The 26,884-nt window shown below is 45.0% G+C and overlaps 1 protein-coding gene across 1 annotated transcript in view; it reads left to right on the top strand.

Annotated features, from left to right (window-relative positions):
- Window positions 1-26,884, top strand: part of Sgpp2 (sphingosine-1-phosphate phosphatase 2) — an 80,722-nt gene that overhangs the window by 50,540 nt on the left and 3,298 nt on the right. The window contains exons 3-4 of the mRNA XM_048344668.1: window positions 15,879-16,058; window positions 18,928-19,017. Of these exons, the coding sequence (XP_048200625.1) occupies window positions 15,879-16,058; window positions 18,928-19,017 (270 nt within the window). The remainder of the gene's footprint in view (window positions 1-15,878; window positions 16,059-18,927; window positions 19,018-26,884) is intronic.

The raw sequence follows: 26,884 nt of genomic DNA, 5'->3' as shown, positions 1-26,884 counted from the left end.
ACCTTCTAAGGTGCTGATTTTATAGTTAAAATATAAAAGCCATGCATGACCTGGCTAAGAAAATAAGTGTAATATGTGGGAATAGGTTTTGTTATTCAAAATGCCCTTAAAACTAAATTAAACAGGCACCAAATCAAAACCTGCACAATCATAAATTCTCCTGGGAGTCTACTTAGGCATTTATCAGCCTGTGTGACCTGGCAGAGGCTGATGCAATCAAGATTGCAAGAAGAGTAGTGTGTGTGTGTGTGTGTGTGTGTGTGTGTGTGTGTGTGTGTGTGTACATTGTATGTGTATGCTTCTGTATATTGGGACTGGGGATTGAACCCTCGGGGCCTAGGCACTGTCCTTGAGTTTTTTCTTAAGTCTGCCACTCTACCACTTGAACCATAGCTCACTTCTGGCTTTTTGATGGCTAATTAGAGCTAAGAGTCTCATGGACTTTCCTGTAGACATGAGCCACTGGTGCCCAGCTACAAGCATAATCATCTTTAGAAAATATCCTAGAAAACATCTTTTAGAAACCAAGTACCTATCCTGTCATCTAGCTAGCTACTCAGGAGGCTGAGATCTGAGGATCAAGATTCAAAGCCAGACTAGGTAGAAAAGTCCATGAGAGCCTTATCTCCACTTAACTACCAAAAATCCAGAAGGAGTGGTTAAGCTCTTGTGGTAGAGCTACACCAGCCTTTGAGTGGAAAAGCCAAGCAAGAGCATAAGGCGTTGAGTTCAAGTGCGTCCCCGTCCCCAGCACACACATGTGCACACACACACACACACACACACACACACACCTGCAGATCCATTAAATCTCCACTTGTAGTGTTTGTGTTGGGGAGGGTCTTACAGCTGTGGATATAATGCATTAAGTACCTACAGTGATATTTTTGTTTGCTAACTATTCCCAGGTATATACATTGTCAATGTCTGCAAACATACAAAGCACAATGCACTGTCGTGACCTTGGCCTTTAAGATGATGTGATTGTCTGTAATTGTCTCATGCCAGCTCTTCATCTCTACTTGAAAAACAGCTGGCTGGGAGCAAATTAGAAAGAGGCCCTGGAGTGGTCATTTCTATAGATGTCAAGAGCATGTAAACAGGAAAGAATGTGGGACCCACGAGTCAGTAGGCATTGCTTTAAAAAATAATGTTTAAGGCAAATCCTTGCTACACAGATATCATAGCACTCCCAGTTGTTCTCATCTAAAACTGGCATTGAATTGTAAAGACCAATATGGTAGTAAAGCCAAATATTCAGTTATTTCTTGTGTTTTCCCTTACATTGGACAGGAGTACTTAGAATTTGCTGGGCAGTACCTCCTCAGCTCTGTCTATAGTCCCCCACTTTGCTTTATTGTTCCAATGAATATATAGCTTTGGGGAGTTATTCATTATTTAAACATTTATGGGCAATTTATAATTCCAGCTACCCGTGACACAGAAATAGGAGTATCGTGGGGCTGGGAATATGACCTAGTGGCAAGAGTGCTTGCCTTGTATACATGAAGCCCTGGGTTCGATTCCCCAGCACCACATATACAGAAAATGGCCAGAGGTGGCGCTGTGGCTCAAGTGGCAGAGTGCTAGCCTTGAGCAAAAAGAAGCCAGGGACAGTGCTCAGGCCCTGAGTCCAAGGCCTAGGACTGGCAAAACAAAAACAAAAGAAATAGGAGTATCGCTATCCAAATCCTGGCCAGGCAAAAGCCAAAGAGCCAATCTAAAAACAAAAACAAGAAGGGACTGGAGATGCAGCTTAGTGTAGAGTTCTGGCTTAGCAACTATGAGTTCAAAGACAAGACAAGCAAACAAACAAACATGCAGATATGCATACCTATAATGCTATTATAATACTCAATTGATAAATTGCACCAAATATGATCTGTTTTACATAGGTGAAATTAGGTCAAGATTTATTTGGTTATTTATTTATGATTACTCTTCAGGACCTGGTCAAGGAAGAGCAGTGACCATATTTAGAGAGCCAGGAATGGGGATTTTTGTACTTGGTGTTTTCAAAGTGAGTCTTGGTAGATGATGGGTAGCCAGCCACATGAGGCAGAGAGAAAGCCTCAGGGTCGGAAACAGAAGCAAAGGAGAGCTTATGTCAGAGAGGGGGGAAAGGGAGAGTGGTAAGAAAAGCTGATGTGACTGGATGGAGGTAGAAGTAGCCTTTTTCTGGAAGCTTCCAGGACTCCTGTTACACTTCAGCTAGGAATCCTTCCCAGTCTCCTTGTTCCACTGTGGATAGTGGGCTCCTCACAGCAGTAGAGTAATAGCCATAGCTCTTCCTGGGCCCCTGGGTGGTCATCCACGAAAGAGAAAGGTGAGATAAGGTGATAGCAACTGTCTAACTGTGCAGGCAATGATTTCTAAAAGTAAAAGGAATCACTGAATCCCCAGAGACACCATTCATTCCTTTATCAAACACAAATCTACTCAGTAGCAGGAGCTGCTCCAAATGCTGACCGGCAAACATGGTAGAGCCTCCACTCAGGGAGGCAATGGGGCTGGTCAAATAAAATGAGCTGAGGATGTAGCTCCGTGGGAGACACTGTACCTAGCCCTGGGTTTCATCCTCAGTACCCCAAAGACAACAATAACCAACAATAATTGTTGATAGTTGGGCACCAGTGACTCATGCCTCTAATCCTAGCTAACCAGGAGGCTGAGATATGAGGACTGTGGTTCACAGCCAACTCAAGCCGACAAATCTGAGAGACTCTCATCTCCAATTACCCAGCAAAAAGCTGGAAGTGAAGATTTGGCTCAAGTGGAAGAGTGACAGCTTTGAACAGAAAAGCCAAATCAGAGCAAGAGGCCCAAAGTTCAAGCCCCAGTACAGAAACACAAACATACACACACACACACACACACACACACACGCACGCATGCATACATACACAGAGGATTACTATGTTAAGTGAGGTGATCAGCAAAGCCTTTTCCCAAGAGGTGGCCTTTGAGCACAAGGCTCACATTTAAGTTGTTTATAGCACGTTCAGTAGGTTTGAAATGTCTCAGTATCCTTTCTGACCGATTGCTGGGTTGCCAAGCCTGTCTGAGAATACTGCCAGCTAGAGTCTAAGGCTATTTTTGAGTTGATTTTTTCCTATCTTTCAAATGAAACAGTGAATTCTCGATCAAATCTGGTAAGATAGGTATCAAACAATGGCCCTGTAGAAATGGTCGGCTGCTCTCCCATTGCAGGAACCCTTGCCTTAGAAGTAGAATGCCCACAGAGCAGAAGAGAGTGGGGTGGGTCTGTGTGCCCCAGGGCTGGTTCTGGGAGGCTCAAGTCAAGCTTTTCTCATTACAAAGGGTCACGGGGAGGTGAAAGCGCCAGTTACAGCCCTGTTTGGGAGATGCCAGGAGTGTGATCAACAGCCCCTCCTAATAACCTACTGATAACACGAAGTTAATCACTCTCCCAGCAGGAAAATCAATGGTGCCTGTGTTCCTCTGCACTTTGCCTCTGCTTCAGGAGGCCCCCTGGGCTCCCGGCGTCAGGCAGGGAGCTCCAGGGCTCACATCCCTTTCTGCTCAAAGACAGGCTCTTCAGGAGGGCAGTCATGGAACCCCAGGGGAGAGCTTTCTCTTCTCCACCTGAGAGAATCCTTTGCGTGAAGTCATTCACCCAAAGGGCAGGAGGAAGCAGCAAAAAGGAAAAAGATGGGCTTTCTGAGGAAAGACATCATTGCTCTCAAAATGACAAAGAAACTTGGTTTTTAGAGATCCAAAGTTGAGAGAATATTTCCATGTCTTCACTTTCTCACAATCACCTTCATCTTAGCTTTTGGAATCTTTCCATCCAAAAAAATGACAAGTTGCTTTTCCTTGTCTCTCTCTCACTTTTTCCTGTCTTTCTTCCTTCCTTCCTTCTTTCCTTCCTTCCTTCCTCCCTTCCTTCCTTTCTCCCTTCCTTCCTTCCTTCCTTTCTTCCTTCCTTCCTTCCTTCCTTCCTTCCTCTTTCTCTTTTGTGCCAGTACTGAGGCTTGAACTTAGGACCTCATGATCTCACAGGGTTTTTTTCTGCTCCAAACTGGTGCTCTACCACTTGAGCCACACCTCTACTTCTAGCTTTCTGCGAGTTAGTTAGAAATAAGAGTCTCATGGACTTTTATGCCCAGGTTGGCTTCAACCCACAATTCTCAGCCTCCTGAATAGCTAGATTACAGAGGTGAATTACTCATGCCAGGCTTAAGTTACTTTTCTGATGCCTTTATAGTTAACCCCAAAGAAACTGTTCCACGGAGCTTACTAGATCAGAGGCATCTGAGCAGAAAGCCAAAGGGTCAGGATGTCAGTTTTCTTCCAAGGTTAAGTTCTTTCCTTGGGCCTCACCAAAGAGGTGAGGGCTATACCAGTAGCCCTGAGTTGGCACAGAGGTCTTATGAGTAGACAGCATGAAACCCCAAGGTCACAGGCATTTATTCTTCCAGTTTATCTGGCTTAGAGATGTTCATCACAAAGATGTGAGAGCCCCGGCTTGAACTTCAGGGCCTAGAAGCTCTCTTCCCTATGGAAGACACTACTGCAAGGTTTGGAAATCCCTTAGGAGAAAGGTAAACTCTTGAGTGAGCTGTGAGGTTGTGGTTCTTAGTGATGTGAGATGGTGGAATGCAGAGAATGAGGTGGGGGATGGGAACATGAAGGGGACCCGGTTAGTGATGACCTTGTCCATCCTAACTTTCATTTGAATGTCTGTTTTCTGTTTGGAGGAAGAGAAATGAACCAGGAAAAGAGGAGGAAGGCAGTAAGGAACAAACGAGGTACTACTGATCATCATGCAGCTGACTGGAGGGTGCTAAGAAAGTCGTTCTCCATCCTCTAGACATTAGAACCATTTGGCCGCAGATAGGTGGTAGCCATCCTGTCCATGGTCATCGTGTTCACAGCTGTTGGAAATGAAGTATTTGAAAAAAAGCATAGTCCTTTCCCAGGGTTGATCGCATAGCCCATGACCTCAGGTGGACAATGGAAATCTCTACTGTGGAAAGCAATGGAAGAGTCCATTTGGTTGCGCTGTGCTCCAAGATGGGCTCAGCAGAGCCCTGTGCGGGACTCTCTCCCCGAAAACTTACCTCATCTGCACCGTCTTAAGTGAATTTTCTTCTCTACATCCTGCAATTATGGCTCCCATAACTTTGTTAGGTTTCATATTGAGTTTTTATTCTTAGGCATTTCCTTAGCTCTCCATTTCCTCTAAGCATCTTCACTGGTAATTCACTTTGCTTACAAGGCTGCTATCCATGAATTAGCTCAACCCCCACATATATATGCCTGAGGAAAAGGGGCCCCGCAAAGAACACGTAGTCAGCAAAGAACATGTAGACCTGAGTGTGGGGATGACTGTTGACTGTTCTCAACATTTGGTCCAGTGTTAAATCGCAAGAGAAGAGGGGTGATATGGGTATTTGTGAAAGAGATGGATACAGACAAACAGGATCCTAGAGCTTAATCAAATAACCCCTTTAGGACCTGTATAATCACCAGCATGGCCTTCACTGTTAGAAGTGGTTCCACATACAACAGGCTCCCAGTTCAACTTGGGGATGACCTCACACACAGCCGCAAGGTCAAGGAGGCAGGTGGGGACCACTGACACCCCACTATGGCTGACTAGAGTTGTTGTTCAGCATGACTTCGGGGAGCAGTGATGGAATAGGCTACAGTACTAGGTCATCCCACATAGTCCAGGAGGCCAAGCTGGCTTTGCTGGCAATCTTGAAGGAGCGGTCATCTCCTGAGTCTCCCAATCCAGAGATGTATGAATGCTAACCCTTGGGCCCCACCTTTCTGGGGAATGAATGCTAGCCATGAATACAATATCGAGAGGATCACAGAGGACTTAATGATAACCCCACTTCATCATGGAAAGATCTTACTTCTTGAAAATAGAATTTGGATCTCATTGACTTTATTTGCATCTAGCCTGCCAGTGGTAGAATTATTCCTGAATAAGTAGGCCATAGTGCTAAAAGCAAGAAAGGTTCTGCTATATCCCTTCTAGATGCAGTGTGTTAACTAGGTAGCAAATACATGCTGGTCTATTTAATACGGTTTTATCATCATTGTTAGTTAGAAGAGATGTTGGTCTTGAACAAGAAAGAGGAGACAGTTGCATGGTCCTAAACATGAAAATGAAAGTATTACACTTAAGACTAAGTCCAAATAGCAAGGTTGGGGATAAAATTATTTGTTTCTTGAATTGCTAGCAAGCAGCATCAGAGTTTTATTGGTAATGGTGATGGTGGTGGTATTTTGCAGGTGATTGCAAGTAGGGTTGGTTGGGCTTTTGTTTGTTTTTCATTACTGGTGATCATATCCAAGGCCTTGCATATGCTAGTCAAACATTGTGCTATACCCTCTGCCTCTTATATGAGTTTTGTTTTGTTTTTGTTTTTTTGTTGTTTTTTTTTTGCCAGTCCTGGGGCTTGGACTCAGGGCTTGAGCACTGTCCCTGGCTTCCTTTTACTCAAGGCTAGCACTCTGCCACTTGAGCCACAGCGCCACTTCTGGCTGTTTTCCATATATGTGGTACTGGGGAATTGAACCCAGGGCTTCATGTATACGAGGTAGGCTCTCTTGCCACTAGGCCATATTCCCAGCCCCCCTTATATGAATTTTAACAGCAAATGATTAATCTACATTTTTATTAAGATATATTGAGTTTCAGATTTCAGCAGACAAGAATTTGTATAGTGAGAGAAGCACATACATTTCCTGCTTACATTCATCCATCCATGAGTACATCCGTCTACTCACTCAGCGATCGAGGTTCATTGTAGGGCCTAAGAGATAAAAGCCACTGTAACTAGACACAACACATGAAGAGAGTGACTACAGGTAACCACATCAATTGTAAAAAGTACAACTCTGTTTCCCAAAGTGTTTAAGTATTGAATGAAAAGATAGGGTTTTCTTTTAGTGTAAATATGTACATCTTGGATTGAATATATATTTTTAAGACTGTAACTAACATCAGCCCCTGATTTCACAAGAGTCTCATTAGAAGGCAGTAAAACAATATGAAGAGCAATATGGAAGCAATAGTCACATGGTTACCCACGGGGGTGGATCTGGAAGGTGGTTTGTACCCACCAGGCAGAGTGATCTGGGAGCACAGAGTGATCTGTGATCTGGGAGCACAGGGTGGAGAATCCTCCAAGCTTGACCGAGGCCTGCAGGAACCATGCCAGTGGAGGCCTCCACACAATCCACCTAACAACTTCACCCTCCAACTTTGACCGTGATAAGAAGCTAGGCAAGTAGGCTGCCTGCCAACGGTGACGGGCAAATGTTTATTCTTTTTCTTTTTCTTGCATGAAAAACTTGAACAGCCCGTGAGGCATGCCGTGCAAAGGGGGTCCCTTCGCCACTCCAGATCTCCATTGTAAACCCCAGTTTGTTTGCCATCTATGTTTCCATATCCCTACAGACTATGGAAATCTATTTTTCAAAATGAAAATGGGAGCAACATACACTGCAAGCGTCGTTTGCTTTTCTTTTTGTTCACTTTCAACTTCAAAGTATCCTGACAGGAATCTGATTAATCATTCCAGCTTTTTAGGATCCTTGTTTGCTGAAAAGAGTTGAGCTTAGGCCTGGTTTTAGTGTTTGTATGTGTCCTAGCATTGTTTCCTAGCATTGAAGATAGCCATTATTTCCATCGGTAATGGATACTTTGAATGTGACACCCATCCAATGGCAGGTGTGGAAAAAACACCCGGTGCTTGCCTTCTGGGTGATTCATTGGTGGGGTGGTAGAGATAAGCACTTGGCAATTTTCTCAGCAGATGTGACATCTTAATTGCTAAGCCCCAAGGCTTTGTGGCAAGTGTCTTCCAGATGGGTTTAGTGCATTAAGACATGAGAAGCAGAGTTCCTGAAGGAAAGCTGTCTGGTCTCATGCATAATTTATGGCCTCACTTGTTTTAGAGGAGGTTCTAAGTTTACCAGGTCCTAAATGGTGGGGTGTGGTAAAAAGACAGCAATATTTGTAAATTCATGTCTAGCTCCTCCACACTGGGCATGATTATTGGCAAGGGAGTCATCTTATACATCAGTTTTCTCATCTGTGCACATAAAATAATATCCATGAAAGCTAGACTTAATTCCAGCCCTCATGGAAAAGGCTGAGCAGGAGGATTATAAATTCAAGGTCAACCTAGAGAACATAGCAAGTTCCTGTCTCAAACCCCTTACCCCAGTGGCGCTGGTCACCAATGGCTCACGCCTATCATCCTAGCTACTCAGGAGACTGAGATATGAGGATGTTGGTTTGAAGCCAGCCTGGCAGGAAAGTCCGGGAGGCTCTTATCTCCAAATGAACCACTAGAAAACCGAAAGTGATGCTGTGGCTCAAAGTAGTAGAGCACTTGCCTTGAGCAAAAAAAAAAGCTCAGGCATCACATCCAGTCCCTGAGTTCAAAACCCACAGTTGACCAAAAATAAATAGAAGTAAAAAAAAAATCAGAAGCTGATCTGAACATGGCAAAAGGGAGCATTGGATCAATCGAGAAAATGTTAATTATTTTATTTTGTGTTTCTCACTTGCTGTTTGTGCTTTAGTTGTTTTACGTATTTTTTTTTTTTTTGCCAGTCCTGGGGCTTAAACTCAGGGCCTGAGCACTGGCCCTGGCTTCTTTTTGCTCAAGGCTAGCACTCTGCCACTTGAGCCACAGCGCCACTTCTGGCTTTTTCTATATATGTGGTGCTGAGGAATCAAACCCAGAGCTTCATGGATACAAGGCGAGCACTTTACCACTAGGCCATATTCCCAGCCCCTGTTTTACATATTTCTATAGGACCTAGATATGTAAACACCCATTTTCTGATAGCCATTGGCAATGTGTTTGTGCTTCCGGAGTCAATTTTTATTAGTTTGAAATGACAATGATCTCTCCCAGTGATTCACCATCACACAAATCCACACCTAGCCACACATCCACACCAACCCTGGTGACAACACAGCAAAGAGCCCTGGATTTGAAAGGAAAAATAATTAAAATAATGCCCAAAGTCCAAATGGAGTTTGTCCTTTCAGTTCTGTGTGAAGGTTATTTGGAAATATTCTAGAGGCTCAACTTCACAAAGAACTGATTTGCTGTTGTTATTGTTGTTGTTGTTGTTGCTGCTGCTGCTGCTTGTACCAGTCCTGGGGCTTGAACTCAGGGTCTGGGATCTGCCCCTGAACTTCTTTTGCTCAAGGCTAGTGCTTCTCCACTTAAGCCACAGCTCCACGACTGGGTTTTTCGGAGTATTTTATTAGAGCTAAGAGTCTCACAGACTTTCCTGCCCACACTGGCTTCAAACTTTGATCCTCAGATGTCAACCGCCTGCGTAGCTAGCATTGCAGGTATGAGCCATCAGCTCACACATCAGCTCACAGCTTTTAATTCATTTCCTAAAGCCAGATATGAAACCTGAGAGCAGTGTGGATTCCAAGGTGAATGGTAAAGAACCCCAGCTAAGCGGGGCGCTGGTGGTATGAATAAAGATGTGGTCTTTATCTTAAACCTCATTATTTTCTAGACTCTGACATGTTCAAAGAATGAAAGAAATAATTTCTGGCTTTTTAGAAACATAATCCCATGAGTAGACAGACCTCTTATACTCGTGTTAGTTAAGAGTGAATCTCTTGGATTTGTTTACCCTCACGTTGGACAGGCCTTTGGCTGTATAAGAAAGAAAGACATTAAAATTTAACAGTGTGTGTGTGTGTGTGTGTGTATGTGTGTGTGTGTGTGTGTGTGTGTGTGTGTGTGTGATTTGAAAAGAGTCTCTTGGTTCTCCCTGGGATCCTACAGAGGCTCTGGCTCCATCCTCTTCACAGGGATGTGTAGGGAGGCGGATGGGGTGGGAGGTGTTAGCCAGCAATCTGCAGCGTGAATAATGAATGTGTGGATTTGCTTCCAAACATTCTGTGGCTGCCTTCCTAGTAGAAATGTTACTTCAAGGATCATCTGTTTTCAAAGCGATTGACATTTTACTGATACTGGTATTAAAAGGAAAGTCCTGCTACATGGAGACGTGTCAGGCATGGTAGAGTTGTCCTCGCGGGTTGACAACCAGGAAAGGCCTCTGCCAGCTCCTGTGATCCCAGCCATGCAGCCAGCCCTAAGCTGAGGGGATACGGGGATGTGAACCGGGTTTCCTTTTGACAGAATCTGTTCACCAGGCTGCGCTTTATCTGCTTGGGAGCCTTAGGAGAGACTAACTGGATTTTCTGTCTACCCATGTTTCATGTATCTGGCAATCAGGACAGAAGTAAGAAAAATGGGTTCATTCTTCTTCTCAGAAACTCATCAGGTCCCTGTGCCATCTCTTAGCACCATGCAGGGGACCTGGCCACTTTGCCAAAGGTCATAATGATGTGTAATTGCTTCCTGTGTTACCGCCTCATGGATTTTTGCCTTTATGGCCAGGCTTTGGGGCCTCAGCCCAAAGGACGGTGATGGATGATACACTTAATTGAATCCCTTTAGATAGAAGGGCCTCTCAATAATATAGAGCAAAGTCCTTCATTTAGGCAAGCCAAACTGAGTTAATCATTATACTCTTTAAATGGAGAAATGGTTCTTTTCTGGCATAGTAATTGTATGTGTGTGTGTGTGTGTGTGTGTGTGTGTGTGTGCACATGCACACGCTTGTGTACATGCCAGTACTGAGCTTAAACTCAGGGCCTCCTGCTCTCTCTTGGCTTGAGCCACACATTCACTTCTGGCTTTCCTGTTTGTGCATAATTGGAACTAAGTGTCCTCAGATTTGTCTGCCCAAGCTGGCTTCAAACTTCAATCCTCAAATCTCTGCCTCCTGAGAAGAAAGGATGACGGGTGTGGGCAGCAGTATCCAGGCCCCCTGCTTCTTTATTCTACACTGCAGGCCACCAGTCCTGGGCCACCATTAGCTACTTTCTACCTCCACAGAGTTGCCTGCTCTGCTCATGTATATATATATGGAAGCAGACGGTGTGGGATCTTTCTTGTCTCACTTCCTGCTCTTGCAGATGTTAAATTCACTATAATACTCTTCTTCCTTTCTTGAAACAAAATTCATAGGCAATGCCAACCACTTCCATATATGATTTTTTAAAATAATATACCTTGTAATAAAAATGATGTTTTAAGCAAGTAACTAGTGGGGCATGTCTACAGTAGGTATTCTGTAGTTTGAAGAAGAAAATGAGCCAACTTCCCTGGGACAGAGGCAAATCGTGCTGTGCTGTCGGATCCAATACAACAACCAATACTTGCACTGATGACCCAGTTTGTCCCAAAGCTGATCAGGTTATTGATAAAGTTCCACAAAAACTAAAATTTAATCTTCCCTCACACTATACTAATGGTAAGAGTCTTGGAAACTCCAGTGTGGGTTGGAACCTTGTTAAAAATATTTGTGTTGCCATATGCCAGTGGCTCACGCCTGTCATACTAGCAACTCAAGAGGCCGAGATTTGAGGATCTTGTTTCAAAACCAGCCTGGGCAGGAAAGACTACGAGACTCTTATCTCCAATTAATCACAGAAGAAGAAAAAAAAATACCAGAAGTGAAGCTGTGGTTCAAGTGGTAGAGTGCTAGCTAGCATTGAGCAAAAAGGGACAGTGCTCAGACCCAGAGTTCAAGCCCCAGGACCAGCCAAAACAGAAAGAGTTGGGTATATTTAAACATATTTGATGTTTACTTGTTAAACCAAGTTAGTCCGTCATTGCAGATGACTGACTGTAAATGGGTTTCTCGCCTACACAAGTATCTGAGAGTCACAGCAAAAGCAGTTCTCGTGGAGGGGCATGGCTCTGTGCACTGCAAGGCAGCTGACACCCCTGGTATCCTCCCCTCTCAAAGCTAGTGCTGCTTCCACAGTCACAGAGAAAGCAAGATGACCCACCCCCTGAGCTTGAGTACCAAGCTCAGCTCTTCTCAACCTAAAAGCCATGTCCATCTTCCCGCTTCCCTCTGGAGCCATGTTCCTTCTATTTCTTGATTCTCTTAATGTCTCTCTAGTTGTCATCCTCCCTATACTTACAAGCCTGCTCAGCATTCTTCCAGTATAAAAAGAGGATGTGCTGGGGATAGAGCTCAATGGCAGAGCATTTGCCTAGCACGTGCAAAGATCCTGGGTTCAAATCCCCAACACTGAAAAAAAGAGAAGGAAAGAAAAAGGAGACTAGAAAAGCATTCTTCAAATTCTCCTTGCAGGTCTGCTACCTGCATCTCACCTGGGTCTCTTGCCTGGGATTCACAATGTGTTCTTAACTGAAGCCCTGCAGCTAGTCGAGGGGTCCTTACCCCATCTGTCTACTGGCATAAAAAACACCTGCTCAATAGAGAGGTCAGGTCAGGCTGTGCTTCTACCAAGAATTTCCAGACAGGCTAAAGATCCCTTCCATCGCATAGTTCTCTGCCACCAGGTCTGCTCTGGACATCTACTCTTCACACTTCCGGAGACCCGTGAGCCCCCTTTTTAATTGAGATACAGTGAACTATACAGATTGAATCATTTTATTGAGATATAATTTACATACTCATTAACAATTACATTTTAATGTATTGACAACTTTGTACATATTTTAAAAGTATAATTTGTCCCACTTTGGTATGTATACCTGTTCTGAGCTCATTACCTCAAACAAAACGATGGCTTTCACCTCCTCACATCTCAAGCTCATTTGGGATTTGTCTCTCCTCCCAGGAAACTATTGGTCCACTTTCTCTCACTATCAAGGCGTTTGGATTTTCAAGAATTTTGTATCAACAGTCATGTAGTATGCACTGTTTTGTTTTTGTTCTGTCTCAGTTTGGCTTCTTCATTCACTATAATTATTCTGACATCCATCCATGTTGACCTCTAACCCTAGTTTCTCAGGAGGCTGAGATCTGAGAACCACAGTTGGAAGCCAGTACAAGCAGGAAAGTCCATAAGACTATTATCTCTAATTAACCAGCAAAAAGCTGGAAGTGGAGCTGTGGATCAAGTGGTAGAGTGCTAGTCTTGAGCAAGAAGAAGCTCAAGACCCTGAACTCAAGCCCCAAGCCATCACAAAAAAGAGCACATGTCAGTAATATATAGCACAGTATATTTTGTAACTATGCAGTAGCATTCCATTGCATGATTTTATGCAATTTGTTAGTCAACTCCCCTATTGATAGATAGCCAATCGGGGCTATTATAGAAAAGTTACCATTAGCCTGGCAGCCGTGGTTCATGCCTGTAATCCTAACTATTTAGTAGGCCGAGATCTAGATTTCAATTTAAAGCCAACCTGGACAGAGAAGTCTGGGACACTCTTATCCCCAATTAACTAGCAAAAAGCCAGAGGTGGAACTGTGGCTTAAGGGTTAGAGTGCTAGCCTTGAATGAAAAATCATAGAGGCAATGCCCAGGCCCTGAGTTCAAGCCCAAGACTGATATAAAGGAAAGGAGGGAGAGGAACAAGAGTGAAGGATGGAGGGAGAGCCAGAAAAGAAAGAAAGGGCTACTATGAACACTCATGAGCAAGTACAAGAGAAAGAAAAGGCAGCTGAGGTCTCAATATCTTCTTAAGAATACAACCCAAGCTGGGTGCTGGTGGCTCATGCCTGTAATCCTAGCACTCAAGAGGCTGAGATCTGAGGTTTAAAACCAACCTGGGGGCTGGAGATATGGCCTAGTGGCAAGAGTGCTTGCCTCGTATACATGAAGCCCTGGGTTCAATTCCCCAGCACCACATATACAGAAAACGGCCAGAAGTGGCGCTGTGGCTCAAGTGGCAGAGTGCTAGCCTTGAACAAAAAGAAGCCAGGGACAGTACTTGGGCCCTGAGTCCAAGCCCCAGGACTGGCAAAAAAAAAAAAAAAAAAAAAAAAAAAAAACCTGGGCAGGAAAGTCTAAGATTCTACTCTCCAGTTTACCACCCAAAAGCTGGAAATGGAGCTATGGCTCAAGTGGTAGAGCTAAGGGACAATGCCTATAACTTGAGTTCAAGCCCCAGTACCAGCCCCTCCGAATTAAAACAAAATACAACCCAATAAACAAAGTTCCTCCCATTTGGCTCTGTTTCCTAACGAGTCTGTTACTTGGGCTGGGAATATGGCCTAGCAGTAGAGTGCTTGCACCACATATATAGAAAAGGCCAGAAGTGGCGCTGGGGCTCAAGTGGTTGAGTGCTAGTCTTAAGCACAAAGAAGCCAGGGACAGTGCTCAGACCCTGAGTTCAAGGCGCAGGACTGGCAAAAAAAAGAAAGACATTACTTCCCCAAAACGCCAAAGTACAAAGGCAAAATACATAGGCAAAATACAAAGGAAGTCAAAGGAACTCATGAGCTTCCAGGAAATTAAACTGGGTGCGAATGACAGTTACTCAACCAGTCTTCACTTTACAATTTGGTTTCCTGTCTCAAAGGGTTTCACACATTTGAGAGTGCACCAGGATTAGTCATTTCTGCCTGTAATGTTGTGTTGATGTTGATGGTAAAGGAAGGGGTGGAACTAAAGACATGCTTTCACGCAGCTCCTGTGAATTTCCTGGTACTCGGTAGTATTTGCACATTTTTCAGCTTTCCAGGTAATAGTCTGTGGGGTGTGGTTTCACAGGTCCAGGAGCGGGAGGGACAGGCTTGAAGGGAGCCTGTCTCCAGGAGCCTCTGTCCTGGTAAGAATGGAGTGCTGAAGAGGTTAAGTTCCAAAGGCTGATTAGAAACCCCCACTTTGGAACTCACAGTAATTGCACAGCCTTTACAGCCTGTGGATTTGGCCCTGCTGTGCCCAGACAGAGGCTGCTGGGTTTAACCCAGACGCAGCCCCTCCTGAGGTGACACTGCTAGGAATTAACTAGTAACTCAGAGAGTGGAAAGAAAGCACCAGGGTGTGGGAACTACAAAGCAATCTAGCTGGCTAATCCGAATTGCTTAGAAATCGTCCTCCTCAATAGGCTTCATGCCAAAGCCAGGTAACTGCATCGAGTACTCGCAAAGCTCTGGGAGGATCAATGCAGTCCTGGTATGACAAGAAAGCTCATGATTAAACCCATGACGGACCAACCTGGGCAACAGTACAGATGGAGCAAGCAGGGCTGCCCCAAGTCCACTGTGTACACAGCACCTGGCCAGCTCCTGAGGGTGGAAGTTCTCCTGTTTAGAACAGAGGCCTTTGGGTTCCTGCACTTGGAACAAGCTGCAGTGCTAAGCATGGTGGTGCGTGCCTGGAACTCCAGCTACTCAGGAGACTGAGGCACGAGAATGTCCAGAACACAGTGCAAGACCCCCACCTCTGAATCTGTAAATGAAACCTCCCCCTGCAGGCCAGTGCTCACACCATGAAAGGAGCTGCAAAGGTGAACATGTGTGTAAAGGCACGGCTCTTTCCTCCTTCATCAACCATAGACGGCCCTATCACTCTCTTAAACACAAGAAATGCATTGCTCATAGAGCGGCACTATTCATTTTTGAATGAATGGTACTATTTTTTGGGGGGGGAGTGTGCCATCAAATACTGAATTTTTAATATCTGTTTAAAAATAAAAATAAAAAGAGAGAGAGAGAAGTCAGTTCTTCATGAATGGCCTCATGGTGGATTCATTTGAACAGCTGGTTCATAACTGAGGATCATGGTTCCATGAGAGAAACTCTATGAGAATCTAACCTCCAATTAACCAGCAAAAAAAAAAAAAAGAAAGAAAAGAAATGGAGCCATGGCTCAACTGCTAACGCACTAGCCTGGAGCACAAAGAGGCTCCGGGACAGTGCCCAGACCCTGAGTTCAAGTCCCACCACCAGCACCAAAAGAAATGTCATTTTTTCCCAACTGAACCATGGGGACCCCGGAGGAAATCTAGCGCGTGTGGGGACTCCCTTGCGCTCCTTCCTTGGCGGGACTGACCTCGTTGGTGGCTTTGCAGCTGGTGATGTACGTGGGCCAGGTGGCCAAGAGCATCCTGAAGTGGCCTCGGCCCGCCTCCCCGCCCGTCGTGCAACTGGAGAAGAGAGTAGTGGCAGAATTCGGAATGCCGTCCACCCACGCCATGGCTGCCACCGCCATCTCCTTCACCTTCCTCATCTCCACCATGGACAGATACCAGGTGAGGGGGGGGGACCCCTTTCTCCTGGGGGGGGGGGACTCCTACACGGTCCCAGGGAGACAAACAGAGCCACAGCCCAGACATGGCTCCCAAAGCTGCTCCAAGGAACGTGAAGGTTTATCAAGCCTCACAGGGGCCTAAAAACCCACTGAGCTGTTTGTTCGCCATTTCCTCGAAAACACAGCAATCCAGCCAGGCACCAGGGTCTCGTGCCTGTAATCCCAGCTACTCAGGAGGCCGAGATCCGAGAGACTTTTATGTCCCAAACTAATCAGCAAAAAGCTGGAAGTTGATCTGGCCTGACGTGGTGGAGCCGCACGTTTGAGGGGAAAAGCCATGCCAGAGCGCAAGGCTTTGAGCTCAAGCTCCGGTACTGCCGCCAAATAATGAATAAATAAGCAACGCTGAGTGGAAGGGCTATTATCTTTAGCCTCACAGGATGAGGGGCACAGCTCAGGTGACCCCAAGAACCTGGAGCATTGTCACCCCCTGGAAAAAAAATGTGCCCCAGCCGCCACCTGGACAGACAGAAGTCAAGGCCTGGCCTGTTCTGCAGCCCGCACAAAGGGCTTCTGAGCTGAGCCCCAGAAATGATCCATTCACTCTCTCTGTGAGACGCCCCACGCCTGGGGCAGCAAAGACTCTGTGCCCCCAAATTACCCTGCCGCAATGCCTCTGCCCTGGATAGGGGCTCAACTGTGAAAAACAAGGACTCCTTCCCACCCCCAGGACGATCTCAATATCAGAAAATCAGTAAATGTTGGAAATAGAAGTATTTTACTTCCTATCTGCTTAGATGCCAGGTAGAGTAAAATCTTTTAAAAGTTATTACTAGAATAAAGCTTGCTTTATTTAGTTAGTTAGCTGAGGTTTGAAGTCAGCGTCACACTCGCAAGGCGGGCTATGCCCCTGGCCTCTTTTGCTTGGGTTTTATTTCACATAGGGTCTCCTAGGTAAGCCTGGTTTGTCAGGACCAAAAACCCCCCATTTCCTGTTCCCAGGGAGCTGGGGTGACAGGGGTCTATCACCATGCCCAGCTTTATTGATTGAGAGGGCAGAGATGTCTCATAAGTTGTTGGTTTTATGTTTTGTTTTGTTTGTTGTCCAGGCTGGCTTTGAACCACAATTCTCATGATCTCAACCTCCCAAGTAGCTAGGATTACAGGCATGAGCCACCAGACCTGGTGGATTTGTGATTTGTTTTTTGTTTTTTCCTATTTGGACCTATTATTAGTTTTGTGTTAAATTTCATAAATATTACCTTGCAATATTTGGGGATTTTAAATTTTACTCAGTTTATAAACTTCTTTCCTCCCTTCTTTCCTTCCTTCCTCCCTCCCTCCCTCCCTCCCTCCTTTCTTCCTTCCCTTTCCTTTTCTCTTTCTTTCTTTCTTTCTTTCTTTCTTTCTTTCTTTCTTTCTTTCTTTCTTTCTTTCTTTCTTTCTTTCTTTCTTTCTTTCTTTCTTTCTTTCTTTCTTTCTTTCTGTGCTGGTCCTGGGGCTTGAACTCAGGGCCTGGGTGCTGTCCCTGAGCCCTACCACTTTGAGCCCTAGCTGCATTTCTGGTTTTCTGGTAAGTAATTGCAGATAGGAGTCTCACAGATTTTCTGGCATGGACTGGCTTCAAACTGCAAATCCTCAGACCTCAGCCTCCTGAGTAACTAGGATTATAGGCATGAGCCACTAGTGCTTGCCATCAATTTAGCTTTCCTGTAGGTGAATTTAATTTCCGGTAGGTGTTTTACCTGCTCTTTTACCTAGAAATCCAGGGAAACCCCTCTTCCAGATTCTAGGGAGACGGATGTGAACCTGGCATTGTCAGAAGAGATAAGGGGCAGGTCAGATCCAGCCTCTCCCTCGAGACTCGGCCACTCAGCGTTAGACCTCCCTTTCCTCAGTGGGATCCTGCTAGATAGAATCCTTTGTCATAAACTACTGCGCTATTACGCCAGGTCAAAGTGTCTGAGCTCCTCAAGACTGTGAGTTACCTTAGTTGCGAGTCTACCTCCATGTTGGAGCCAAGTCCACGTCCTGGAAGGATGGATGCCAGGGCTCAGAGCCAGGCCCTGTTGGGGAGCACTCAGGACCCAGAGAGGTCTGGGAACATGCTTGTGTCACTAAGCAAGGAAGCAAGGAAAGGCTGGCTGCAGGAAGCAACAACCACTACCACTGAAAAGCTCCTTTGTTGTTTGTTGAGACAAAGTCACAGCTGAGGCTGGGCTAGAACTTGAGATCCTTCTGCAGCTGCCTCCTGGGTGCTGGGGTTCGAGTGTAGAGCTCCACAGCAGACAGTAAGCGTTCATTTTACAGCCACTTACCATAACACTTCCTTTTGGCCAAGGGCTAGGGGGTCACATCTGTAATTCTAGCTAGTTGGGAAGCTGAGACCTGAGGATCAAGATTTAGAGCCAGCTGGGGCAGATAAATCCAAGAGACTAACCAGAAAGGGCTGGAAGTAGAGGCGTGGCACTGAGTTTAAAGCCTACTATTCACACACACACACACACACACACACACACACACACGCGCGCGCGCGCGCACCAAAAACAATAGATCAAAAAATTTTAATTGTTTTCACAAAAATTACTAGCCTAATCATCGTAAGTCTGAAAGCCAAGTTCTATGTGTTACTTTATATTCCAGCATAGAAATGCTTCTTCCCAGAACCGTATTCCTCTCCCTCTTCTCCTTACCACTTTCTTCTGTTTGTCTACTTTTAAAATACTTTTAGATTAATCAGATTGTTGGTGTAGGGTGACTAAGCTTCAGGCAAGCAATTCTGCCTCAGTGGACCTTAGGACTTCAACTCATTGACATGTACACTGATCTCATTGTCTTTTTTTTTTCTTTCTTTCTTTCTTCTTCCCAAGTACCCCTTCCTCTTGGGACTGACGATGGCCGTGGTAGTCTCCACCTTGGTGTGTCTCAGCAGAATCTACATGGGGATGCACACAGTCCTGGTAAGATGGACAAGATTTCTGTGACTGAGTGACATTGGATCAGTGTATGACTCCTTTTGCTTATTTATAAATGTATTTGCAAGCCCGGTCCAGTTGAAGACACCTGTAATCTCGGCTACTTGGGGGAGTGGAGACAGAAGAATAGAGAATTCAGGGCCAACTTGGGCTACACAGCCCAAGTTGAGACTCTGTCTCAAAAATTTTGTTTGCATATTTAATTATATTTTTTCTCTTGTCAGTGAGTTCAGCAGTTATTACATTAGGGTGCATTGCATAATGATAGGGATGAAATAGTAAAGAAAGGTACAGCACATTCCTGTATTGCTAATAATTCAGCGTGTCGAAGTAGGAAGTTTGAGGCTACTCTTTTTGGAGGATCTGTCGCAGGAGAGACAGAAGGAAGGAGAGGCAGCCACTCTCTCCACTCTCGTCCTACTCTACTGTTGGAGCCGGGCTTTCTTGCACACACATAATTGTCTCTTATAAAGATCTTGGAACCTGGTACCTATAACTCATGTCTATAATCCTAGCTACTCAGGAGGCTGAGAGTTGAGGACTGTGGTTTGAAGCCAGCCCAGGCAGAAAAGTCTGTGAGACTCTTATCTCCACTTTACCAACTACCAAAAAGCCAGAAGTGGAGCTGTAACTCAAATGGTAGAGTTCCTGCTTTGATTGAATAAGCTCAGGAGTAGTGTGTTGTAAGCCTTGAGTCCCAGCCCCAGTCCTAGTACCAAAGTGGGGAAAAAAAAAACCTTGGGTCATGACTCTGGGCAGGGCTCAAGATACACTGGCCCATGACTTCCAGTGGCAGAGGAAATGGTTGCTTGCTACAAGTGGCAGTGGGTAATTTCATTGATTAGTCATCTCCTCGATTCAGTAGCAGCTTAGTCATCTCCTGTGGTGCCAGGCCGGCAGCCAGACCTGAAGATAATAATGGAGGGGAGCAAGGGCACCCCCTCCTGGGTGTCCATGCAGTGGGAGGAGATAGAGAGCCACTGAGAACATGATGTACATTCTTATGGAACAGCTGGACTGAGCCCACTAAGGTGACCTGCCTTCTCCCGTCTCCAGGGACCAGCTGCCACTTAGACTGGGCCCAGCACACTCAGATCCCATGGGAATACTCCGGAAATACCTCTGGAGGTATCTGTAGAGCCTAATTCATAACAGCATGATACACCCTAGCCAAAAAGTAGAAGCAACGCAAGCACGTATCCATGAATGAGTGGCAAGCAAAACGTAACAGATAAGGACAGTCTCACAGACTCTCCTGCCCAGGCTGGCTTTAGGTAACATGGTTCTCAGATCTCAGCCTCCGGATGAGCTAGGATTACAGGCGTGAGCCCCCAGTGCCCACTTATATGTATTTTTAAGGAGTTTATCATTCTGAACATAAAGCAGCTAGTTCGCAGCAACTCTAGAGTAGATTCTCATTCTTATCCCATTTTACAAATGAGGTACAGAGAAGGGTTAAATAAACTAGTAAGGTTATATAGTTGATGTAACTTTGAAGTGCTTTTTAAATGTATTGTTCTGGGGTACTAAGGATTGAACCTGGGGCCTTACACAGGCTAAGTATGTGAAATCAGGACCTACTTTTAAAGAGATGCCTAGTGGATTTGAATACAAGATGCAGTGTAAAAAACAAACAAACAAAAAAGCCCACCAAGCCAAGCCCCAGTGGCTCAGGCAGGAAAGTCCATGAGACTTTTACCTCCAATCAATTGCCAAAAGGGAGAGAAAGTGTGTGTGTGTGGGAGAAAGAGAGAGAGAGAGAGAGAGAGAGAGGAGAGAGGGACAAAGGGAGGGAAGAAATGGAGCTGTGCCTCAAATGGTAGAGCTCTAGCCTTAAACAAAACAGTTCAGGGACAGCACCTAGGCCCTGAGTTCAAATCCCAAGACTGGCACACACACACAAAGAAATAAGTAAATCAAAGAACCCAGAGAGTCTATACATACATTCCAGCCAATGCAGGGATAATACCGATTGCATTGCAACTTGCCCGGGCCTGCGTGACAATTCTATCACACTGAACATTCTCCTCGGTTCTCTGGTGGCTCAGAAGTCCCTCTGCTAATTCAGACTTGAGGGAGAAAACATAGCACTTAGATGTCTGACAGTGTCTTTTGTGTCTCCTAGCAGATTGCCCTTCCGGCTCCCTGTCATTCTTGTGAGCTGCTTAGCAGTTGTCAAAAATGATGTTATAACCTGCCTGCAAACTTGTTTGATCTACTGTCATAATTTTGCTGACCTGCCAAGCCCCATAACTCATTATAGTTGAATTGTTCATATTCATGTGAATTGTGGGTGGGAAATCTGGTACATTTTCTACTGTCTGGACTTGCTAAGTTTCTCTAAAGCCAAGAAAAGCCAGTAGTTAGTCTTAAACCACATTGGCTGTGGAAAAACTGTTTAGAAATATATATGTATGTATACATATATTATATATATCAAACTTAAATATCATCCTAGATAATACTGGTACTATAAATGCATGATGAAAGTTGGGAATGTGGCTTAGTGGCAGAGTGCTTGCCTAGCATGCATAAAGCCCTGGATTCGATTTCTTAGTACCACATAAACAGAAAGAGCCTGAAGTGGTGCTGTGGCCCAAGTGATAGAGTGCTAACCTTGAGCAAAAGAAGCTCAGGGACATTACCCAGGCCCTGAGTTCAAGCCCCAGGACTGGCAAAAAAAAAAAAAAAAGCATATGATGATGCTTTCACTTCAAGGAACAGAATCTCTGTCCTGTTTACTTACTAACTCCATTTAAAAAATATATTGAAGAAAAGTATATAGAAAAACTATGTTGCAATAGGTAATATAATCATCTGAAAGTATTTTCCTTTATAAATACTTAGTTATCTGAATAAGCACTCAATAGCAATCCTTTCACCAAAGGATCGCTTAAAGGTAAGAATTAAAACTCTCTTCCAAATATAAATGTATTAAAGATTTTATTCCAGCTGCATACAGGTTGTTTATACTTATAATCCTAGTTACCTAGGAGGCTGGGATCTGAGGATCACAGTTCAAAGCCAGCCTGGGCAGGAAATCCATGAGATACTTATCTCCAATTAACCCCTGAAAAACACCAAAAGTGGAGCTGTGGCTCAAGTAATAGAGTGCTAGACTTGAGAAAAAAAACAAACAAAACACCAGCTTAGAGACAGCATCCAGGCTCTGAGTTCAAGTCTCTATCATAGCATTAAATAAAAAAAGTTATTCTGCTCACTGATTAATGAAGGTGAGAGTAAGATTTAATGAGGGAACAATATAGACAGATAATTTTCTAAAGAAACACTAAGATTACTCATTTAGGCCAGGCACAGTGATCCATGCCTATAATCTCACCTCCTCTGGAAGTGGAAATCAAGGGTATTGTAGTTCAAGACCAGCCCAGAGAGAGCAAAAGTCAATGAGATTCACCAGGTGCATGGCTCAAGTGGTAGAATGAAACCACACAAGCAAGATAAGCAAGTGAGGCCCTGGGTTCAAAACTCAGTACTGAAAAAGAAAAGTTTAGATTCTCTTCATAACCAAGAGTCAGGCATGGTGGCTATGTGGGTCATGTGGGAGGCATGCATAAGCGGATCACAGTCCAGGCCAAGGTGGGCCAAAACACAAGACCTTATCTAAAACAGGAAATAAGGGCTTAAGGATGTGGTTCAAGGGGCTGAGCACTTGCCTAGCAAGTGTGAGGTTCTGAGTTCAAAACCCCAGTACTATGAAAATAGATTGCTGGGTTATGTAAAACACGGGTTGTCCATCTTGCACAGAGAGAAGCCAAGTGGAACCTTCAAGGGACCATTTTCATTGGACAGGAATCTTTGCCTCACCTGCCACTCACTAAACCCGAAAGCTTCAATCAGGGGTCAAGAGTGAGGTCAACGGAGCGCTTTCTTCTCGGCAGCCTTCAGGTCCCCCCGTGATGCCGACACCAGTGTCTGCCTGTATAATTCCTTTCCATGCATTCAGAGAAAAGCAAGCGGTCAAGACAGTTGACAGAATTCCCACAGAGGCTTTCACAGAAGGCTAGCAGTGCCATACTTCACTTTCCACCTTGTAGGGTTATTCCTGAACTTCAGTGAGTTTTGGAAAGGTCTTTCCATTTCCACTGTCTTTTATTTTCGTTTTTGCCGTGCTGGGGCTGGAACCCGGCACCTTGAACACGCGGAACTAGAGCTCCACCACTGAGCTACGGGCCCCGGCCATTCAAAGGGCCTTTTGAAAGGCTTTTCTTTGTAGCTGCAGATTTCCACGCCTGGTGATCTTAGTCCTAGATTTGTCCCAACCCCGGGACAGCTGAAATGTCTCAGAGGACAGTCATGGCATGCAAAAGAAGACCTTTAGTGACAGAGCCACTGAAAGACCGGCTCGTCGGGGAGGCTCTGTTCACGTGCAAAGGAACGAGCTCTCTGCTTTTGCCACAGATGCACTTCAAAAGGAAATTAATATTTCTGAACGCAGGCATTCCCTTTCCTCTCCCTATACAAATGCTAATTACTGCACTTGTAGGTCTCTCTGAAATCATTTATATTCATATTCATGAACAGTGTCACCTCCCTCTTGCTGTCTGGCCACTGTTGAATCTCATCTGAATGATTTCCAGAAATCCAATTAATTGTCAGTTCACATAGAAAGAGAGAATTGTTACGAATACATTGGATAGGAAAACACTGATGTATAGGTTTAATTTTTTTTTTCTTCCCCTCTAGAGTTAAGTGCAGGGTTTGCATTGAAAGCATTTGCGGAATGGTCTTGGCTTTCACTGGCCTTCTACTGGCGTTAGCTCACTTTGTGAGGCAGCCAAGGGCAGAGAAGGCCCTAAGCATTCCCAGCGGGGGACCTGGCAGAGGGGACCAGGCCAGAATCACAGTCCCCCCCCCCCCCCCCCCGCATAAATAGGCCTGAATGCATTCTTGGCTAACAATTAGATGAATGGCTGGTTCTCGCCCCTTCTTTCTAGCTAGCTAACCTTGAGCTGCCTCGGCCTCCTCAATAGCATTCTTCAAGGGAGATGTTTAGAGCTAGAATGGAAATGGTCAGAATTCACAAACGTGGGCAGTTCTCAGGGCTACAACTGCCCTGGAAATCTCAGGCGATGGTTTAGCCAAAGGAGGAGGTTTCGATTGGGTGAAGCTTAAACCCAGTGATGGATTTCATGGGCTTATGCATTTCGTCCAGTCTGTTCTGAAGTTCGGGAGAGATCTCTTACCATTCTTTTCTTTTGGAGACACACTGTAGATGACCAGTCTCTATGATTGTTCCCTGTAATGAGAAATAAGAAAGCTCAAATGTTTATCTGCATATGAAGCTTTGTCCCTGCAGATAAAAAAAAAATAGGCACCGGAATGGGGGAGGGCTAAATGGTTCCTCTCACTATCATCTTTGTTCTCTGGTAAGCTGTCCCTTCGGTGCTTTGCCTCTGGCCCCCGCGGACGGACGCTATTAACATGAGATTGTTCCTAAGCAATTGGCTTCTAATTTTGAATTTGAAAAATAAAATTCAAACCAGCAGATCCAATTCAAAGATGGGCCTTTTGTGAATTTTCATAGTTTCTGTGAATTTTAGTTGCCTAAAAACAAATGTTTTTTAAAAAAAAGTTGTTTTACAATTTTTAGAGCCCTTATAATTGTTATAGTTAACTGTGGTTTAGAATAATTTTGTTATAAGAAATGTAAAGCCCCCAAGTTGAGAATCACATTAGCTATGGTTCAAATAGTTTCCTTACAAGAATACATAATTATTTTTATTACAGTATCACCTTTTATGGATGAATATCTGAGCATAGAAAGCGGGGGTGGGCGCTACAGAAACCATGATGACTGAAATTAGTTTTGTCTCAGATGCTGGGGCTATGGACCAAAATAGTCTAGTCTCCTGACGGGTTGAGGAGGAACAGAATTAGCTTATGAAGAATATTCCAACCAGATGTCAGGGACTTTGGTAACTGCAATTGCAAAGGAAGGCAATGGGGAAGGGGGAAAATATTATTTTTGTATAGAAACAATGGACACCAAATATCAGAGATGTTTGGACAAAAGAAAGTCTTCTCAATGCTGTAACTGAATATTGACCCTGTGTTAGACATGAGGCTGGTACCTTTGAGAAGGAGGGAGAGGAAGAGGAAGAGACTGTCTCCAACTGTGGAAATACATAAGTGTTTTTGAAAGTAGCTAGTGGGGAGAGGGGGTACGCGCTGGTTCTTGGGCTTGAACTTAAGGTCTGAGCTGAACCGTAGCTTTTTTTCCTTCAAGGCTAGTACTCTACGACTTGAGCCACAAACCCTTTTGGCTTTTTGCTGGTTTCTTGGATGTAAAAATTTCATGGGCTTTCCTGCTGACTTCAAGTGCAATCCTCAGATCTTAGCCTCCTGTGTAGCTGGGATTACAGGTGTGAGCTACCAGTGCCCAACAATGAAGCCGCTTTTTTATTATTAATTTTTTTTGTTATTGGAAAGGTGATGTACAAAGGGATTACAGTTACAAAAGTAAGGTAAAGAGTACATTTCTCTTTGGAGAATGTGGCTCCTTCCTTTGCTCTCTCCCAGTTGATGAAAAAGCTTTGGAGCTGAGCCCAAGAGAAAAAAAGAAAAACCTGACAGAAAGAGATGACTAAAGTGTGCCATGCCTAAAAATGAATGCCAAATGATGGTAATAAACTCGTCATAGGGGGCTGTGGGTATAGCTCAGCGGTAGAGTGCTTGCCTGGCATGCACAAGGCCCTGGGTTTAACCCCCAGCAACACACACACACATGCATGCACGTACACACACACACACATACACACACACAATGTACTAGTCAAGTCTAGAAAAAACAGGTAGACCTATTTGGAGTGGAGTAAAAACTCAAATGGGAAAGTAGTAAGAAAACCCTTTCGGAATAAAAGGCTACTTAAACCCCGATCATTAAGGATTCCGACCAGGATTTCCTGCTTACACTCATTGCACCCTAATTACAATGAAGTGTTCAAAATGCAGACTCCCGGGCCCCACTCTAGATCAGAACTGGGGTGCAATGCACTGAATCTACTGTGTTTGAACGATCTCCCAGGATGATTCCAACACCTCAAGTTGGAGAGCATTTACTTTGAAATAGGCAGGCGGTCAGTGAAGGGCTCGCCCCAGGACAATGGCAGGCAGTGGGTGGAGTTTCTGGGCTCTGGGGAGTGACGTGGGGGTAAGGGGATGGAGGGTGACTGGAGCACAGGGTGACTGGTCAGGATGGGTGGGGAGAGGCAGGAACAATCAGAGGACACCAGGAAGACTGAGCTGCTGCACTAGGAAGAGTGGGGGGCCGTGGTCAGAAGTATGCCCAGTAAGCTGGGCACGGGGGGAGGGGGGTCACTCCTGCAACCCTGCCTTCTCAGGAGGCTGAGGATTATGGTTTGAAGCCAACCTGGCAAAATGCTGGAAATGAGATGTGCTTCCGTGATAAGAGAAAGCACGAGAGGGCGTGAGTCACTGACTTCTAGCTGCGGTACCAGCAGGAGGAGGAGGAGGAGAAAGAGGAAGGAGGAGGAAGAGGAAGAAGGGGAGGAGGAGGAAGAAAGAAGAAATAATAATAATATAAGGTCACATGCCTGTCTGTATTTGACCCCCACACACACACCCTAACAGAAAATGCTTCTGGAGTTTTCTAACCACTGTGCACTCTATTTTTGTGCTGGGCCGTTTTGCTGGCCCCTTCCTCCTGGCCCAGGCCGCCACCTTGGGCTTTGGAATCCTGTGCGCTGGCCTGCTGGCCCAGCAGCAGCAGGGTGCTATAACTGTCGGCTATCACGGTCCTGCCAGCTCTGGCCAGAGACTCTGCTGTCGCTCTGGGTGCTGGACAGCACCATCGTTTCTGCCGCTTCTCTAG

The sequence above is a fragment of the Perognathus longimembris genome, chromosome 4 (assembly GCF_023159225.1).
Source record: "Perognathus longimembris pacificus isolate PPM17 chromosome 4, ASM2315922v1, whole genome shotgun sequence".
Lineage (NCBI taxonomy): Eukaryota > Metazoa > Chordata > Mammalia > Rodentia > Heteromyidae > Perognathus > Perognathus longimembris.
This window is presented reverse-complemented; position numbering and strand designations above follow the sequence as displayed.